Source organism: Neovison vison, chromosome 7 (genome assembly GCF_020171115.1).
Source record: "Neovison vison isolate M4711 chromosome 7, ASM_NN_V1, whole genome shotgun sequence".
Taxonomy (NCBI): domain Eukaryota; kingdom Metazoa; phylum Chordata; class Mammalia; order Carnivora; family Mustelidae; genus Neogale; species Neogale vison.
In genome coordinates, this window is record NC_058097.1 from 53,065,015 (window position 1) to 53,081,351 (window position 16,337).

The 16,337-nt window shown below is 57.9% G+C and overlaps 2 protein-coding genes across 2 annotated transcripts; both read left to right on the top strand.

The window, feature by feature from the left end:
* Nucleotides 1–240: 240 nt before the first annotated feature.
* GNG8 (G protein subunit gamma 8) lies at nt 241–1,252 on the top strand. The gene is made up of 2 exons (XM_044260536.1): nt 241–880; nt 1,124–1,252. The coding sequence occupies exons 1-2, from the start codon at nt 797–799 to the stop codon at nt 1,250–1,252; spliced, it is 213 nt and encodes a 70-aa protein (XP_044116471.1). The 5' UTR covers nt 241–796.
* A 7,188-nt stretch (nt 1,253–8,440) lies between these two features.
* Nucleotides 8,441–11,718, top strand: PTGIR (prostaglandin I2 receptor). The gene is made up of 2 exons (XM_044260537.1): nt 8,441–9,583; nt 10,627–11,718. Exons 1-2 carry the CDS (start codon nt 8,816–8,818, stop codon nt 11,011–11,013), a joined length of 1,155 nt encoding a protein of 384 aa, XP_044116472.1. The 5' UTR covers nt 8,441–8,815; the 3' UTR covers nt 11,014–11,718.
* Nucleotides 11,719–16,337: the final 4,619 nt, after the last annotated feature.

The following is a 16,337-nucleotide window of genomic DNA, read 5'->3' on the forward strand; positions in this document are numbered from 1 at the left end:
TTCTTTACCGCCCTATCTGTCCTCCCCTCCCTCGACTCCTTCCGTGGCTCCATCCCTTCATCTCCACCCCCCCATCCAGTCTATTTCTTCTGGGCCTCAATCTATCCCTCTATCACTTAGTCGTCTCTCTCTCCGACCCTCCATTTGTCCCTCCATCCTCTCTGCCCCTCTCCCATTGGTGCCTGGGTTACACCCCCCCCCCAGCCCTCTCTCTGGCTGCTAATGAGCAGAGGAGCCTTTGAGGTGGCCAGGGCTGGGGTGGGGAAGCTCCCCAAGGGGGCCGGAGGGGGCAGCTGCTGCCAAGGCCCTAATGAGGCCCCCTCTGCGCCTTTCCCGCCGCGATCTTAATTCCATGTTCTCCCCGGAGCCACCGCTAATTGGCCTGGGGAGGGCCCCCTTCTGGCTCCTGCTCTATCCGCCAGGGGGCTGAGGACACCTGGATCCCGATCCAGCACCTGTGGCCCTGTTCTCCCGTCCCTCCCTCCACCTGCCTCTAGGTACCCCATCCTATGTACCCCTCCACCATCTTTCCATGCCCCTCTCCTCCCTGTTCCTCTGTCCCTCCTTTGGCCTGCCTCTTGGTCCCCCATCTGTACGTCTCCTCATTCCTCTTTCTCTGTTTTCCTGTCCTTCCCTCCATCTCTGGGCACCCCATTTGTACGCTCTTCCATCCACAAGCCTGTTGCCGGGTCCCAGTATCACTGCCATCCTTACCTGGGGACTCAGACTTGCCCCAGTCTAACCCTCTCGGACCCCCACTCCCGCCCTGCTTTTAAACTCTTCCCCGCCCTCAGCCATGTCCAACAACATGGCCAAGATCGCGGAGGCCCGCAAGACGGTGGAACAGCTGAAGCTGGAGGTGAACATCGACCGCATGAAGGTGCGGGGTGGAGGTGGGGAGGAAGGCGTTGGCTCCGGGGCTGGGGTCTGGACCCGGCGCCGCTGGGGTAGGGCGGGTGGGAAGGTTCCCTGTGAACTGGGCTGGACCCGGGGGGGCGGGACTCGGGTAGGGGGCGTGGTCACGAAGGGGGCGGAGCCGGGCCCGGGGAGGGGTTGGGGCGTGCCTGGGCAAGAGGCGGGGCCTTGGGCGGCCGAGGGACGGACCTCACGCTGGCGCCCCCAGGTGTCGCAGGCGGCGGCCGAACTCATCGCCTTCTGCGAGACGCACGCCAAGGACGACCCGCTGGTGACGCCGGTACCCGCCGCGGAGAACCCCTTCCGCGACAAGCGCCTGTTCTGCGTTCTGCTCTGAGTCTTCCTGACCGCTTACCCGCCCCTGCCAAATTATGGATCCAATAAACGTGGTGACTGTGGTGGGACCCGTGCGTTGGGGGAATGTGAGGCACGCCCAGAACTTGGGACCGTTATGGAGGAACCTGCGTCCCTTCTCATCTCTTCTGAGTGTGTGTGGAATGTGTTGGGGTGCGAGGATTCGCGGGGTGTGTGGGGCGTGGTGTGTGGGCGCGAGGCTTGCGCGGGAGGAAATGCGCTCTCTGGGCTCTGACCTCCACAGAGCACTCCACGATCCTGAATTTATTTAATCATTTCCATAGCCCCAGAAGGCAGCTGGCTGCTTGTTTAGTACCCATTTTGCAGATGAGGAAACTGAGCCAAAGGAGGTCCCTTATTCCAAGTCACAGAGCTAGGAGGTAATGGGGCGAGGATCATGGCCTCCAGCGCTGAATCTCTGAACCCCTGAGCTGGCCTCTCTCCTCTCTTGGGCTGTAGATTTTTAGGAGTCCCTGTGCCCGTCGCCCCTTTCTCACCTCCCTGAATGACCAACCCCTGCCGCAGGCTTCTTACCTCTGTCCTTAGCACTGATCTCTGTTTGTTGTTCATTCATTTCTGTGGTAGCTGCTGTGCGACCAGTCTCGTTGGGTGAAGCTAGGAACCTGGTTGTGACTGAGACAGCCCTGGCCTTGCCCTCTTGGGACTCAGAAACCCTTGGGAGGGAGACAGACCTATCCCCAGATAATGGTGACCCTGAGCGGGCAGGGCTGGGATGGGGGAGCTCAGAGGGTATAATTGACTCAGCTTAGGAATCAGGGAGGACTTCCTGGAGGAGGGGACATCTGAGCTGAGACAGGGTGGTAATAAAACTTGGGAACCAGGAGTGGCACCTTGGTGGCTCAGTCGGTTAAGGTCTGCCTTCAGCTCAGGTCATGATTCCAGGATCCTGGGATCAAGCCCCACACTGGGCTCCCTGCTCAGTGGGAAACCTGCTTCTCCCTCTTCTGCTTTCCCTACTTGTGCTCTCTCTCTCTCTCTCTCTGTCAAATAAATAAATAAATAATCTTTTAAAAAATCTTATAACCTGGGGACCAGGAGGAGAGAGAAACGTGGCTAGAGGGGGGAGGAGACAAATTAATATGTACTATTCTTTCCTTCAACAGTTATTTCTTTGTCCTGAAGACATAGGGAGGACTGTGACAGCTTTGGTTCCTGCCCTGTGTTTCTCAGTTCACACATGGGTGGCCCACAGGACATTTCCAGCCTGCAGTTCTATTTATTTCATCTTTTATTTATTCATTTATTTTTGGTTCTTTACTTTTGGCCTACATAATGTTTAAAAAATGTTCTTGACTTAGTGACCCAATGGAAAAATAGTAGTCCTTTGCTTAAAAGTCCTTATTTCCAGCTTCTCCCAAAGTGGAAGTGTGGGTGATCTCAGACCCGTATCCTCCTCAGGGTGACCAGAGACTGGGAGGTGGGACCTGGGCTTTTCAGCTCTCCAAAGTCAACACCATGCCCCAACATCTCCTGCTTAAGAAGCCCCGGTGCTCGGTGTTATTTTTCATGGAGCCTAAGTCAGGGGCTTCTTAAAGTGGAATGTATCACATCCTGAAAGTCTGCTGAAATGAGATGAAGGGGTGCCTGCGTGGCTCAGTCTGCCTTTGGCTCAGGTCATGATACTGGGGTCTTGGGATCGAGTCCCACATGGGGCTCCCTGCTCAGCAGAAAGACTGCTTCTCTCTCCTCCTGCTGCTCCCCACTGCTTGTGCTCTCTCTCTCCCTCAAAGAAATACATTAAAAAATCTTAAAAGGAAATGAGATGTAGATTGGGTGAGCTGTGCGTTTGGTCAATTATTTTACCAGGTTGGTTAGAGGGCCATGGGGTTAGAGACCCCCTCCTGTCTCCTCATCCCCACTTCCTCTTTTCTCCGGAATAACACCTGTGTTCCCCAGCCGGGGATAATGGGGACCAGACCCCCAAGAATCTGGATAGAGCCGGCTCACTGGGCCGTGTGTTTCTGGTGAGTGCTCCATTATTCACATTGGATTAGGGTCCCCTGGGCCTCAACTCTGAGCTTCCTGTTGGGTTGAGGCAGGACCAGCTGTAATTACATCTCGCTCCTGCCTCCCACCCCTCTCAGCTGGCTCCAGGCCGACTTGCATCATGTCTGTGGGAGCCCCTGGGGACACTGGGGACAGAGAGAGCCAAGGATGAGCTGGGGGGCGGAGTGGAGCTGGGGAGTAGGGTTACTGGGAGGGAAGTTGCCAGAGAATTCTGGAATTTCTCAGACCCAGCATCCTTACATCCTAGAACCTGAGAAGTAGAGGAATCTAGAATTGCGGACCTCAGAGGGCTGGAATTCTGGAGTATTTCGACCCTGTGGGGCCAGAATCTTGTTCCTTTGTCTGGCTGGGACCCAGAGCTCTGCAACTTCAGGAATGTAAGGATTTCCTGAGCCTAGACTGTAGGGATTTAGATCCTTTTAGAGCTGAAATCGTGGGGCTGTGTATTGTGGATCCTTCCTCCTTTACATTCCTGGTCTTGGGGAATGGAAATCAAAAGAAGCAAGGGGGCTGGATGAAGGGAGGGCTGGCAGGATGGAGGTCCACCTGGAGGAGATGTGGGAGGGAGGCGGGGGGTGGGGGGGGATGCTGGATGAGCCAGACAGGGCAGGTCCTGGGTGACCAGCATCCATGCATGCAAACCTGGGTAATCTTGTTAGAGGTATGACTGTAGTACCAGCTTCTGGTTACCCGCTGCTCTTTCCGGCCAGCCTCCCCTGTGAGGTCAGCTCTGGGGTCGGAGCCAGGCCAAGAGGCAGAGAGGGCACCACCTGAGGAAGTGCTTGCTGCTAGCAGTCCCTTCCCACTTCACCCCAAACCCTGAAGGGCGCTAGGCTGCCCCTCCCAGCAGCTGTCTGCCCTTTGCATTCCACATGCTCTGAGCCATGCTGGGCTCTGCTGAGGGGGGTTAGGGGAGGGGTGGCCCCGAGTCACAACTATGGCCATCATTTACTGGAGTCCCGTTTCTGAAGCCCCACCTCACTTAATTCTCAGATGGCCCCCCAAAGGACTCTGTTTACCCCCATTTTATAGGCATGGAATCAGGCACAGGGAAGTGACAGCCCCTGGCCAGTTGGGGCTTGAGGTTGGAGTGACCCTGATGGATGAGGGTTTAGGAGAGATTGGAGGTGTTGGAGGGGGTCCTGAAGGACAGAAGTGAGGGTATCTCAGAGGAGGGGCCCAGGCGAGGCAAAGGCAGGGTGGGGATGGCAAGAGTAGAGCCCCTTGAAGCAGGGACGAGAAGCAGAGGCTGGCAAGGGCCCATTGGGGGTGTAGGAGAGGGTGGTGAGCAGAGACAAATGGTTTCTGTCGGAAGGCGTTGGCACCTGGCAATGAGGGACAGGTTAGGATGGTCACACAGCAACTTCCTGAGGCAGTGGAAGGACACAGGTAGACAGGTAGGCTTGGCAGGTGTAAGCAGGAGATGGGATGTGCGGGAGCGCCTGCACCCCTTAGTGTGTGTGTGGGTGGGGAGGGGTACGAGGTGGGGCCAACCTCTTCCCAGGGCAGGGTCAGGACACCAGGGAGTCAGGAGAAGGTCAGGTCCCGGGTGAGCAGGGTCTTAGCTCAGGGGCAGGTCCAGAGGGGGGCCTGGGCAGGCAGCTGGAGGCACTGGCCAGCGAGCAGGCATGGGAGAGGCCCAGGGCTGCGGATGACTCAGTGGAGGATTTCTGAGCTCAGGCTCCTGTTCTGCCCTTCCTCGCCACTTGGGAACACGTGTCCATCAGATGGTGCCCTCAGAGCCCCTCTTCACCCCCCACCCTCGGCACCCTGGAAGTGGGTGAGAGTTTGCCGAACGAATAGCACTGGTTTGAGGGCTTCCTGGAGGCAGGCAGGGGGGACTCGGTCCCTAATCTCGCACCACACCCCCAACAGGGGCAAGGCAGCCACGCGTTGAAGAACATCCAGGCTGAGCCGGGGAAGTTGTTGTCCAGAGTCTCACAACACAGCAAGTGACTGGTGAGGGGCAGGAGGGACGCTTCCAAAGCCGCTCTCTTCCCCCTGTGCCAGGCAGTCCCTCCGTGCAAACACACACACACACACACACACACACACACACGGAGACACAGCCTTAAAGAAGTCCATGGGCCCACAATATAACCACGCACGCACAGACCCACAACGAAGTGGACAAAGGAACACAGACGTACAAAGAGGTAGTTGAGAAAATCATGCCCACTCACAGCCACTGTGCCCACAAGCACACACTTTCATGGTGCTGTCTAAATGCGCCGGTAGGGGGCGCCTGGGTGGCTCACTGGGTTGGGCGTTTGACTCTTGGTTTCAGCTCAAGTCATGATCTCTGGGGTTCGTGGGATTGAGCCCCATGTTGGGCTCCACACTCAACCGGGAGTCTGCTTGTCCCTCTCCTTCTGCTCCTCCCCCCACCTCGGATAGATAGATAGATAGATAGATAAATAAAATATATTTTTTAAAGATTTTATTTATTGAACAGAGACACAGCGAGAGAGGGAACACAAACAGGGGTAGTAGGAGAGAGAGACGCAGCCTTCCCGCAGAGCAGGGAGCCCATGTGGGGCTCGATCCCAGGACCCTTGGTTTATGACCTGAGCCCAAGGCAGACGCTTATTGACTGAGCCACCCAGGCACCCCAATAAATAAATATATTTTTTAGATTTTATTAATTATTTGACAGAGAGAGACACACAGTGAGAGAGGGAGGAGCAGACCTCCAGCTAGGCAGGGAGCCAGATGCAGGGCTTGACCCGAGTACCCTGGGATCATGACCTGAGCTGAAGACAGACGTTTAATGACTGAGTCACCCAGGCGCCCCAAGAAAAATATTTTTTAAAAATGCTCACTTCAGTTCCGCAGGCCCCACTAATGTCACACAGACCCACGCCTGAAGTTCACGTGTCCGCCACAGCCCCTTGCACGCCCTCTCCTGGGTGCCCATCTTCCCCTCCCAGGAACTGTGCCGGCCATTCCCGGTTGTCCCTAGGCCGCCCTCCTTCCTCTGCCCCTGTCCACAGTCCTTCTGGGGATTCCCGAGTCCTGTTCAAGCCGTGGGAGAGGAGAAGGGAGGCTGATTCACCCTCCTGGAGCTGTTCCTTCCCACACTCCCCCCCACTCCCAGTCCTGGAAGCTGCCCCCTCACAGCCCAGCTGGAGTGACTTCTCACCCCCAAGACACCTGAGGGAAAAGGAACCCTTTGTGGCCCTGGGTGTGGGCTTGGTCACAGATGGGCAGGATGCCAGGGTTCTGGAAAAGGAGTGGAGGGGATCCAGCACTGAAACCAGCCTTGGGGACCTCTCATTAGAGTCGCTGCCTCCCCCACTTGCCCTGGAGCATATGATGGACGCCAGGGATGCGAGCCCTCCTGGCCCCCAGGGGTACAGGTGGATAAACTGAGGCCTGGAGGGGGGCAGGGTGCCAGAGGCCAGGCTACACTGGGCCTGGGAGCCGAGTGGACTTCCTGAATGCTCATCGGTCCCTGGTGGGGACAGGAAGCCAGGGGGAGGGAGGCTCCAGGAGCCAGAGCTGCCCCGCCCCGCCCCCCAACTCCCCTGATGCTGCCACAGGACATAAGCCCGCCAGGCATCATCCCTCATTAATATCATATAACTTCCTGAGTTCCTGCTGGTCTGCCTGGGGATTGCAGAAACCGGGGCAGTGCGGGGAGCCGCAGAGCCAGGAGGCCCGAGGCCATGGGCTCCGGGGCACCTCCCCAAGCCCCTGGCATGGCTGGAGCTGAGGCCGGAAGCTGGGGTGCTGCTGCGCATGGGTGATAGGGAGAGGGGGAAAGGGGTGAGGCAGTTGTGGTCACCGAGGTGCTTGGGTGCAGAAAAGGGAAGTCTGCAGCTACCCAGTGTCCAGCCCTTGGCATCGGGAACATCCCCTCCAGGGCTCGGACGTGACACATGTGTGCACACGCACTCCTTGTCACAGAGAGGGCTCTGGCACGGGCCACTGGCCATGGCCAGCTGCCTGGCCCATGAAGCTGGGTTTACCCCCATTGTACAGATGAGGAAGCTGAGGCACACCAGCTTCTCGTTCTCACCCAGGTCATCACGCTGCAAAGAGGTAGTGGGACGGGGACAGGAACTCACATCAAATAAATGAGCCCCTGAGTTTGTAATCGCTCCACTTAAACTGCCTCCCTCAGAAATAAGGGGCATCTGAGAGGGACTCTGGCCCTTCTGGGTGGGGAGTTTGCATGGGAAGCCATTGACTCCGTGGGGCCCGGGGCTGTGACCACTGTGTGGGCAGCAGGGACATGCGGGCTGAGCACACGGGCCTGGGGGTGGTGGCTAAGGTGTGTTTGGGAAGGTGTGGGAGAATTGGACATGACAATGATCTTGGAGTCCTGAATGGCTGTTTGTGGCCAAAATATTAAAATCTTATTCCTGGAAGTCAAGGTCTCTGGGACTTGGCCTGGGGCCGGGGCTTGCTGGAGCGAGAAGCAAGAGGGTGGGAGGGTACTCCCCTCTGATGCTCTTGGAAGTCCTGGGGCCTGTCCCTGGCAGACTACTGGACACCAAAGCCCTCCTCCCCAGAATCTGTCGCCCCAAGACTCGGCCGGGTCGATAGGCTTGCACCTTAGGACAAGCTCTAGGGACTGGCGTTCTTTCTCGAGCCCTACCATCTCCTTCCCCAGCCTTCTGGAAGGAGCGAATTGTATCTGGGGGAGCAGAAATCTCAGTAGTGGCGGAAAAACACTACATCGGGGAAGAATTTCCTAGTCATTTCTCAATCCCTGGGCAATGTCCTAACCCCGGGGCCTGAAGCCCAGAATAGATCCCAGAGGCCACCCCCAGACAGCCTCTTCGACTGGCCAGCTGAGCCCCTCAGGTCTTGGTGTGCTCCAGGGCGTAATGACTCAGGGATCCCCATGCTGCCCAAGATGCTGGGGAGGGGCAGAGAAGGGCAGAGACCTAGGTGTGGGGAAGTGGCAGGTGGCTCAGGGAATGAGACCAGGAGAGGAAGCAGGGAGGGAAGGAGAGTGGACTGGGCTGCACTGGGCAGGAGAGTTGGAGGGAGCGGGCCAGGGAAGGGGGGAGGAAGCAGGGGGGGCCCTCTGGAACAGACAGGGGGAGAGAAGGCGGGGCAGTCAGAGGAAATGAAAAAGCTGGGGCGAGCAGGCTAGATGAGAAGGGAGGAGGGAGGAGGGAGGGAAGTAAGGAGCAGCTTTCTCGAAGAGGCAGAGACTGGTAGAGCCAGCAGACCGGAGAGCAGGGCACAGAGAAAGGGACTGAGCGAGAAGGCAGAGGTGCGGTGAGAGCAGGTAGAGGGCCGCTGGGGGAGAGAGGGAGAGGCAGAAGGAGAGACAGGGTGGTGGGCAAGTGGGGGAGAAGGACAGAACTAGGGAGAGGGAAGGACGCAGGAGAGAGGAGGAGAGAGGCAGAGAGCCGGCCAGCCAGTCAGCGGCACACACAAGGAGAAGGGGTGACCCATGGGGAGGGCGGTAGGCGTCTGAGCTCCCCCTCTCCCTCACCCCCACCTGCGCCCCGGGGACCTCTCTAGTCCAGTCCGCACAGAGGCCGTGGGGCGTGGGGGGATGGCCGACTCGTGCAGGAACCTCACCTACGTGCGGGACTCGGTGGGCCCCGCCACCAGCACCCTGATGTTCGTGGCGGGCGTGGTGGGCAATGGGCTGGCCCTGGGCATCTTGGGGGCGCGGCGACGCTCACGTCCCTCAGCCTTCGCTGTGCTGGTCACTGGGCTGGCGGTCACCGACCTGCTGGGCACTTGCTTCCTGAGCCCGGCCGTGTTCGTGGCCTATGCCCGCAACAGCTCACTGCTGGGCCTGGCCCGGGGCCGGCCCGCCCTGTGCGACGCCTTCGCCTTTGCCATGACCTTCTTCGGCCTGGCCTCCATGCTCATCCTCTTCGCCATGGCCGTGGAGCGCTGTCTGGCGCTCAGCCACCCCTACGTGTACGCCCAGCTGGACGGGCCGCGCTGCGCCCGCCTGGCCCTGCCTGCCGTCTACGCCTTCTGCGGCCTCTTCTGCGCGCTGCCCCTCCTGGGCCTGGGCCAGCACCAGCAGTACTGCCCGGGCAGCTGGTGCTTCATCCGCATGCGCTCCACGGAGGCCGGCGGCCGCGCCTTCTCGCTGGCCTACGCCAGCCTCATGGCCCTGCTGGTGGCCGCCATCGTGCTGTGCAACAGCTCCGTCACCCTGAGCCTCTGTCGCATGCACCGCCAGCAGACGCGCCACCAGGGCCCCCCGGTCCCCGGGCCCCGGGCGGGAGAGGACGAGGTGGACCACCTCATTCTGCTGGCCCTCATGACCGTCATCATGGCCGTGTGCTCCCTGCCCCTCACGGTAAGTCCCCCTGGTGGCTGGAGTGGGGGAAGGGGGTCCGGCGGGGGTGGGGGGACGGGTGGAGGGAGGAGGGCAGCCCCCAGCTAGGTCTGCCAGCAGGGTAGTCTAGTTCTCAGACAGGGACACTGGGGTCCAAGAGGTCAGAGGCTTTGGGTGCGGTCAGACAGCTCCCAACTTTCTGGAAAGGGGTCTCCCCTCCTGAGCCCTTGGCTCGCCCCTTTCTTATCTGCGGCAATCCCCCCAAACACACCCCATCCTTCCCCCACTCCCTGTAATGGTCATAAGATAATGAGATCCTCCCGTCCTGGAACCGTGGTTCTGTGTCTCTGCCCTGTGCCCTGCGGTTCACAAATTCTCTCTCAGATCGTCTTCAGATGACCTTAGGTACCCCTTCCACAAGCACTTGGCAAAGAGTGGAACCAAGTTCCTGTCCCATCATTGTTTTTACAGACGGAGGGTGACGGGGCTTGTCCACAGTCACACAGAGACAGGTCTGGACCTCAGGCTCATCTGATTCCAGAGTCTGATTCCCCGCCGCACCTCCCAGCCCCGCCCTCACCCCCTCACCTCTGCCAGGGGCTCTCTGGGCCTTGCCCTTTTTGGGCAGAGCTCCTGCCTGCCTCTCAGGAGTTGGATCAGGGGTGTCCCCTGTAATCATTCTCCCTGCCTCTCCCCTACCCTGTACTCTGGGCCTCGGCTTCTCTTTCTGTAAAATGCCAGAGTTGGTCATCAAAACTTTGGGGGGATTACAGATGACTCACAGGCTGGAAACGTGGAGAGCCACATAGCTGTAGCCCCAGGCCTTACCCGCACGACCTCCGACCTCTGGGCTGGTGGTTTCTTGGGGCTTTCTCTCCCTTTGCTCCCCAGATGCATTTCTCACTTACTTTTCGTCATATCTTATTTCCTGCCCCTGCGGCAGGGAACCCCTCCCTCATTCCTGCAAGGAAGCGTGTGGAAGGAGGGGAGTGAGGGCGGGGTGGGTGTTGGGTGGGGGGCAGAGGATTCGGGGTTGCTTCCTGACGCCCCCGCCCTGTCCCCAGATCCGAGGCTTCACGCAGGCTGTCGCCCCAGACAGCAGTGAGATGGGGGACCTCCGTGCCTTCCGATTCAACGCCTTCAACCCCATCCTGGACCCCTGGGTCTTCATCCTCTTCCGCAAGGCTGTCTTCCAGAGGCTCAGGCTGTGGTTCTGCTGCCTGGGTCCCAGGCCTACCCACGGCAACTCGCAGGCACCCCTCTCCCGGTCTGTCTCTGGGAGGAAGGACTCGAGGGCTCCCGCCACTCCCGGGGGGAAGGAGGGGATCCGGGTACCTTTGTCAGCCTGGGGCGAGGGGCGGGGGACACCCGGCCCCCAGGCGCAGCGAGCTGGCAGCACTGTGGGTACATCATCCAAAATGGGGTCCGCAGCCGGCTGCTCCCTCTGCTGACATCGGCTGCCTGTGATCTCCTGCCCTTGGCTGCTGGGAGCAGGAGCCCGATGCTCAGGGCCGTGGCTGTCTGTGGATGAGAGGAAGTAAGCCCCCCGGAGTCCTTGCCTGCCGGAATCTTGACCCCCCTGAATGCAGGGGGGCAATCAGCTGCTATTTCCCTATTTCTCCTTCTCCGGGGGTGGCCCTGACAGGCTCTGGGAGAAGAGGGAGGGAGAAGGGGACTGTCTGTCCTGGAGCAAAAAAGAACACTTCTCTCAAAATAACCCCGGGCCCAGCCAGCCCAGTCTGGCCCTCGCTTGCCCATCCATCTCACTGTCTAAATATTTAGAAGGCAGGAAAGTTTCCCAGAAGCTTCTGTGCATTCAGGTCGGCTCTGGTTTGGCTTCCGGCTCTGACACACACCTGTTCAGGGTGCCCGGCTGCCCACCCCAAGCCCCCACGAATAGCGCAGGTCCTCTCCCAAGCCACTCTAAAAGCCAGACTCTCTCTGCCTCCTGGGACCCAGCGACTCCTGGACCAGCTCCTGGCCTCCACTCACTCCTGATTTCCCATCAGACTTGGAAGCCCCTGCCCCCACCCTCCAAGGGGGAGGCCAGAGGAAGGAGAGACTGATGCATTGCAAGGAGCATGGCTGGACGCATACCGCGGTGGGCCGTAAGATGTGGACTGTGGGAGCCCGTGTGTGTGTGTGTGTGTGTGTGTGTGTGTGTGTGTGTGTGTGTGTGTGTGTTGGTGGGGGGATGGAGAAGCTGGAGGACAAAGGCATGGGGGTTAGGGATCCTGGGGTCCCCTGCAGGGGACACAGCCTGTCTCTGAATGAGTAGCTGTGGCTTACCTACAAAGCCTGCCCTCACCTCCTGCATTCTCAGAGCCCTCGCAAAAAGCTCATTCATTCATTCAACGGCGAGCAGCCCGACAGACCAGTCCCTGCCCCAGCCTGGACTCCGCTGGGGTGATTTCCAGTCTTCAGGCTTCTTCTGCCCTAAAGAGAGGCCCAAGATCAAGGGTGCTCTGGAGGGAGCCAACTGGCAGAAGGGAAGTGGTGTTTACGGGAAATGGGAAAGCCCTTTTCTCCCCCCCCAACCCCACCCAGTTCCTCTTTGAGGTTGTTCCAGGGTTGAAAGCACTTGATCTGGGGTTAAAAGGGTAAATGTGAACCTGGGGACAGGCCGGGTAGGGAGGCATGGGCCTCTGGAGGGATAACAGCACCTCAGCCCTGCTGTCATTGGAGCCTTTCCACAGACCCTGGAATCAAAGTCCAGAGAGGGTAATCGCCAGCCCTAGGTCACACAGTGAGGAGAAAGTCTCAGTGGGAAGCTGACCTTTCTGTCTCCAAAAGCCAGCTCCCTTGTTTGCTTACCAACTTTGCCTCTCTGTGCCTTGCCCTCCTTTGGTGCAGAACCACAATCGATCAGTAATCTAGAATTCAGTTTATAGGGTGGTGCAGAGGATTAACTGATTGCCTCTGATAAGCAGCTGAGCACTGGGCCTGACTGGAATAAATACCACAAAAATGTTACAGTTACTGCAATCCTGTTGTTGCTGCTGTTGTGTGTGGCTAGGTGGGCAAATGTGGGCTGAAAAAAAGCAACATTTCCCTCCATGGGTATTTCCACCACTTTGATTCAAATCACATTTCAGAAGAACAAGGGGGTGTCTGGGGGGAGTTAAAGATTGGTCAGGATAACTGGTTTATGGGGTATGGGTTTCCTTTTGGGGTGATGCAAATGTTCTGAAAACCAATAGTGCTGAGGGTTGCATAAGATTGTGAATGTACTAAATGTCTGAATTGTACACGTTCGAATAGTTTATTCTATGTCATGGGTATTTTGCCACAATAAAAAAAATGTAACACTAAAAAAAAAAAAATGAGGGTGTTTAGAAACATTTATGAGTCTTGCCAGAATGACGTATTGGTTGAATTTGGTAATGAAAAGAGTTGAACTGTTCAAAACCCAAACAGGGCAAGAAGCATCAGGTGGAGTCCTGCCTTTGTCACCAAACCTGGCCCAGCCTCGGTGGGGACCAACCCAGAGGGCTCCTCAGGGGGTGATGGGAAAAGGATGGCGTGGGTGGAGGGGACCCAGAGCGTTATTTGGGGAGGGAGGCGCAGGATAGGGGGCCTGCCTGCCTGTCCAGGCAGGACCGCCAGGGGGCGCTCGCCTCCACGCTTGGTGCCGTCCCAGAAAGTGGGTCAGTGTCTCTCCAGCCTCTTAGGGCTCACTAAGTGATGGCAGCGCAGGGCTGGGCATTCCATCCCACAGCATCCAAGCCCGGGATAGGCACTATTACCATCCCCATTTTTTCAGATTCGGATTAAGAGGTTAGTGAGGCTTCAGCACGGAAGCTTGTTTTCTGCTAGCTTTTTCCCTCCAGGCCTAACATCTCAAGAATCCCTCTGCCCTCTGCAGACCACCACCGCCTCTGGCCTGGGTATGTACACCCATCTACCAGGTCAGGGGTTTGCAAGAATTTCCTGGCCCATCTATCTGCACACAGCCCCTATGGGATGATTTGGAAACTCCTCTCCTAGCTCATGAAGCTGGGGACATGGCAGTGACAGAGACAGCCCTGGCCCTGCTCTCCTGGGGCTCGGAGTCCAGAGTGGGCAGAGCTGTGAGATGAGGGTGGGGTGGGGTGCAATCTAAGGGGACATTGGGGAGGGCTTCCTGGAGGAGGCGATGGCTGAGCAGGACCCGAGGATTGGAAGAAAGTGAGCTTGGGAAAGAGAGATGTTTTGTTGTGCTCACAGTTCTGACTCTGGCCTCCTAGCCTCCTGCTCCTTCATTAACTCAACAGATTCTCTGGAATGTGCTTGGGGCCCAAGGCTGCTCTGCGCCTGCTGGGGATACAGAGTGACTGACACTGTCTTGGCCCTCTCTCACTCACGTTCCAGTTGGATGACAACTTCATGATCACAGAACCAAGTATTCCAAGAAGCAGGGGAAAAAAAATAGAAATTTGTGAGCTGGGTTATATGCCGAGGTCCTAGCCGAGGGGTTTGCCTAGTGTGGAGCGGGTGTTAGGAAGCTAAGGAGAATGTGTGCATTTATAATTCGTTTTATTCATTTCTTCCTAGAACTGGGCCTGGTCCACAGATGGGACTCAAGCACCATCTGTCTGTCTGTCTCTCTCACACACACACAAACACACACACATAGACTGGCTGGTCCCCAGGAGTCCCAGCTCTCCGTGGCCTTCAGTAGTCACTGCCCCACCTGCTGGTCAAAGGGGGAGTGACATTTAGAAATGGTCCTAGTGGCTACTACCCTGGGGGTGGGGGAGAAGGGAGGGGACCCTGGGTGGGCACCTCCCGCTGTGTCCCTCGGCTAGTCCCCGCTGAGGACAGGTGTGAGCTGGTCCAGCGGACCTGAGCCGGAAGTGGAAATGATTCCCACTGTCAGCCTCCTGCTCCGGGCTGGAATCAGCTCCCTCTGGGCCTGCCCTGCGTCCATTAGAAGCTCCGAGTGCCGTCTATGTGTCTTTGATTAATAAAGCATGGGAAAGAGAAGGCATGATTATTTAATAAAGCAGCCTGTCCAGGAGTAAAAGTCTTTCAAAACATAGGGCCCAAGGGGGAGAACTAATGATAGGAGCCAGAGCTGCGTGGGCAGCCTGGGGCGCTTGGGATCTGAAAGATCCAGGGTTTGAGACCCAGCTCAGCCGCTGCCCGGAAGTGTGGTGTGAGAGGCATTACCTGCCCGGGGCTTCTGGTTCTTTACTGTCAGGTCTTGACACTTAATTCATGCCTCTGCTCACCTTCCGTGGCCTGCATGCCGACTGAATGGGGTAGATCTAGAAAGTGGTTAGCACAACCCTCTTGAGTGGGTATTCTTATCTTCCTCCTTTAGGGTCATTATTCTCCATCTTGCAGACCAGTAAACTGAGGCCCAGAGAGGTGAAGTCACCGCCCCAAAGGTCATCAAGGAAGAAGTGGCAGAGAGAGACCCTGAGGGTTGGAGAGTGCGCTGACCTTGGAGTAGTCTCTTCACTCTTCTGGGCCTCAGTTTCCTTGTCTGGAGTCACAGTGTCCTGGAGGCAGAGCTGAGAAGCATGCCTGCAAAGTGGGAGCCTTCAGTGAAGAATGGCCAGTGGTTGCTGTGCCCCTGTGTCCCTGTGGGCTCACTCAGTTCTCAGTGGCCCCAGGGGCAAGTGCTCCCATGTGCCCATTTTACGGACGGGCTCATCTGCCTAAGGTCGTGGAGCAGGCCCCAGGACCACAGCTCTCGTCCATACACTCCACCTCCTTCACTTATATAGACCTAGAGACAGACAACTAGGTGGTAGGAAGAAGGGGCACAGATGCTGGGGCGCTGGAGAAACGGCCTGCTGCTCCCAACTTCCCCACCCACCGTGCTGGGCTCCAGCGATGGGCCCACGCTGGATCGATCCAGTGCTGGCCTAGGGTCTCTGCCACAAGGAAGGCCCCCAAGGTCGGGCCCTGCTGCTGGGCTTCTCCACCCTTCCAAAGCTGGGTGAAGAGTGAAAGCAAGTTTTTTTTTTTTTAAATTCCACTGGATTAGGTCTCTGCTTCCCTCCAGCACCGCTGTTACAGCCGCATGTGAATGGGTCACAGGCCAGTCGGTGTTCGCGAACTGTTCACTCCTTGCACCCCTAAATGGATGAGCACTTGGGATTTGCAGCTGGAGGTGGGGCTCCTCTATTTTGGGAAAAGCCCCTAAGGATTGTTCCACGTCTTCCTACAGTACCACAGGACCCCGGGCCCTCTCCACATCCCCACTTGTGGCAGGGGAAGTTAAGGGGCTTTCTGTTCCAAATCCCTCTATCCCCGTGCCCTCTGGGGGGCTAAAGCTTTGTGAGCACAGGGCTCCAGGACGTGCAGGCTGCTTGACATTGACTTGCACAGTGAATGTCACCCCTTCCCTGGAGCACCCGAAGAGTCTCCAACCCAGGTCCTACCTCTGGGGTCTGCCTTCTTGCTGTTCCCCTGGATGACCCCTTCCTGCCCATCATGTGAATGCTCAGCCTTCATGTCTCAGCTAAGTGGACTGCTCTCGTGGCCCCGAACCGGCCCTAGGCCCCCGCAGTCCTCACGAGGCACTCATTCATGTGACTGACACATGGGCCGGGCCCACCCCCCACCCAAAGCTGATGGGCTGCACCGCCAGGCCAGCTCCTGCCTTCAGGGACCCGGAGATCCGGCTGGGATCACAAGCCCAGCCCAGAGGTCCCCCTCTGCTGCCGTGACCAGGATGAGGCTCTAGAGTGAGCTGTGTGCAGGAAAGGCCCTTCCAGGGCAGGGGTGCAGGGCCCATGCAAGGAGTAGGCCCAGAAACAGAGGCAAGCTGGGAAGAGCCACG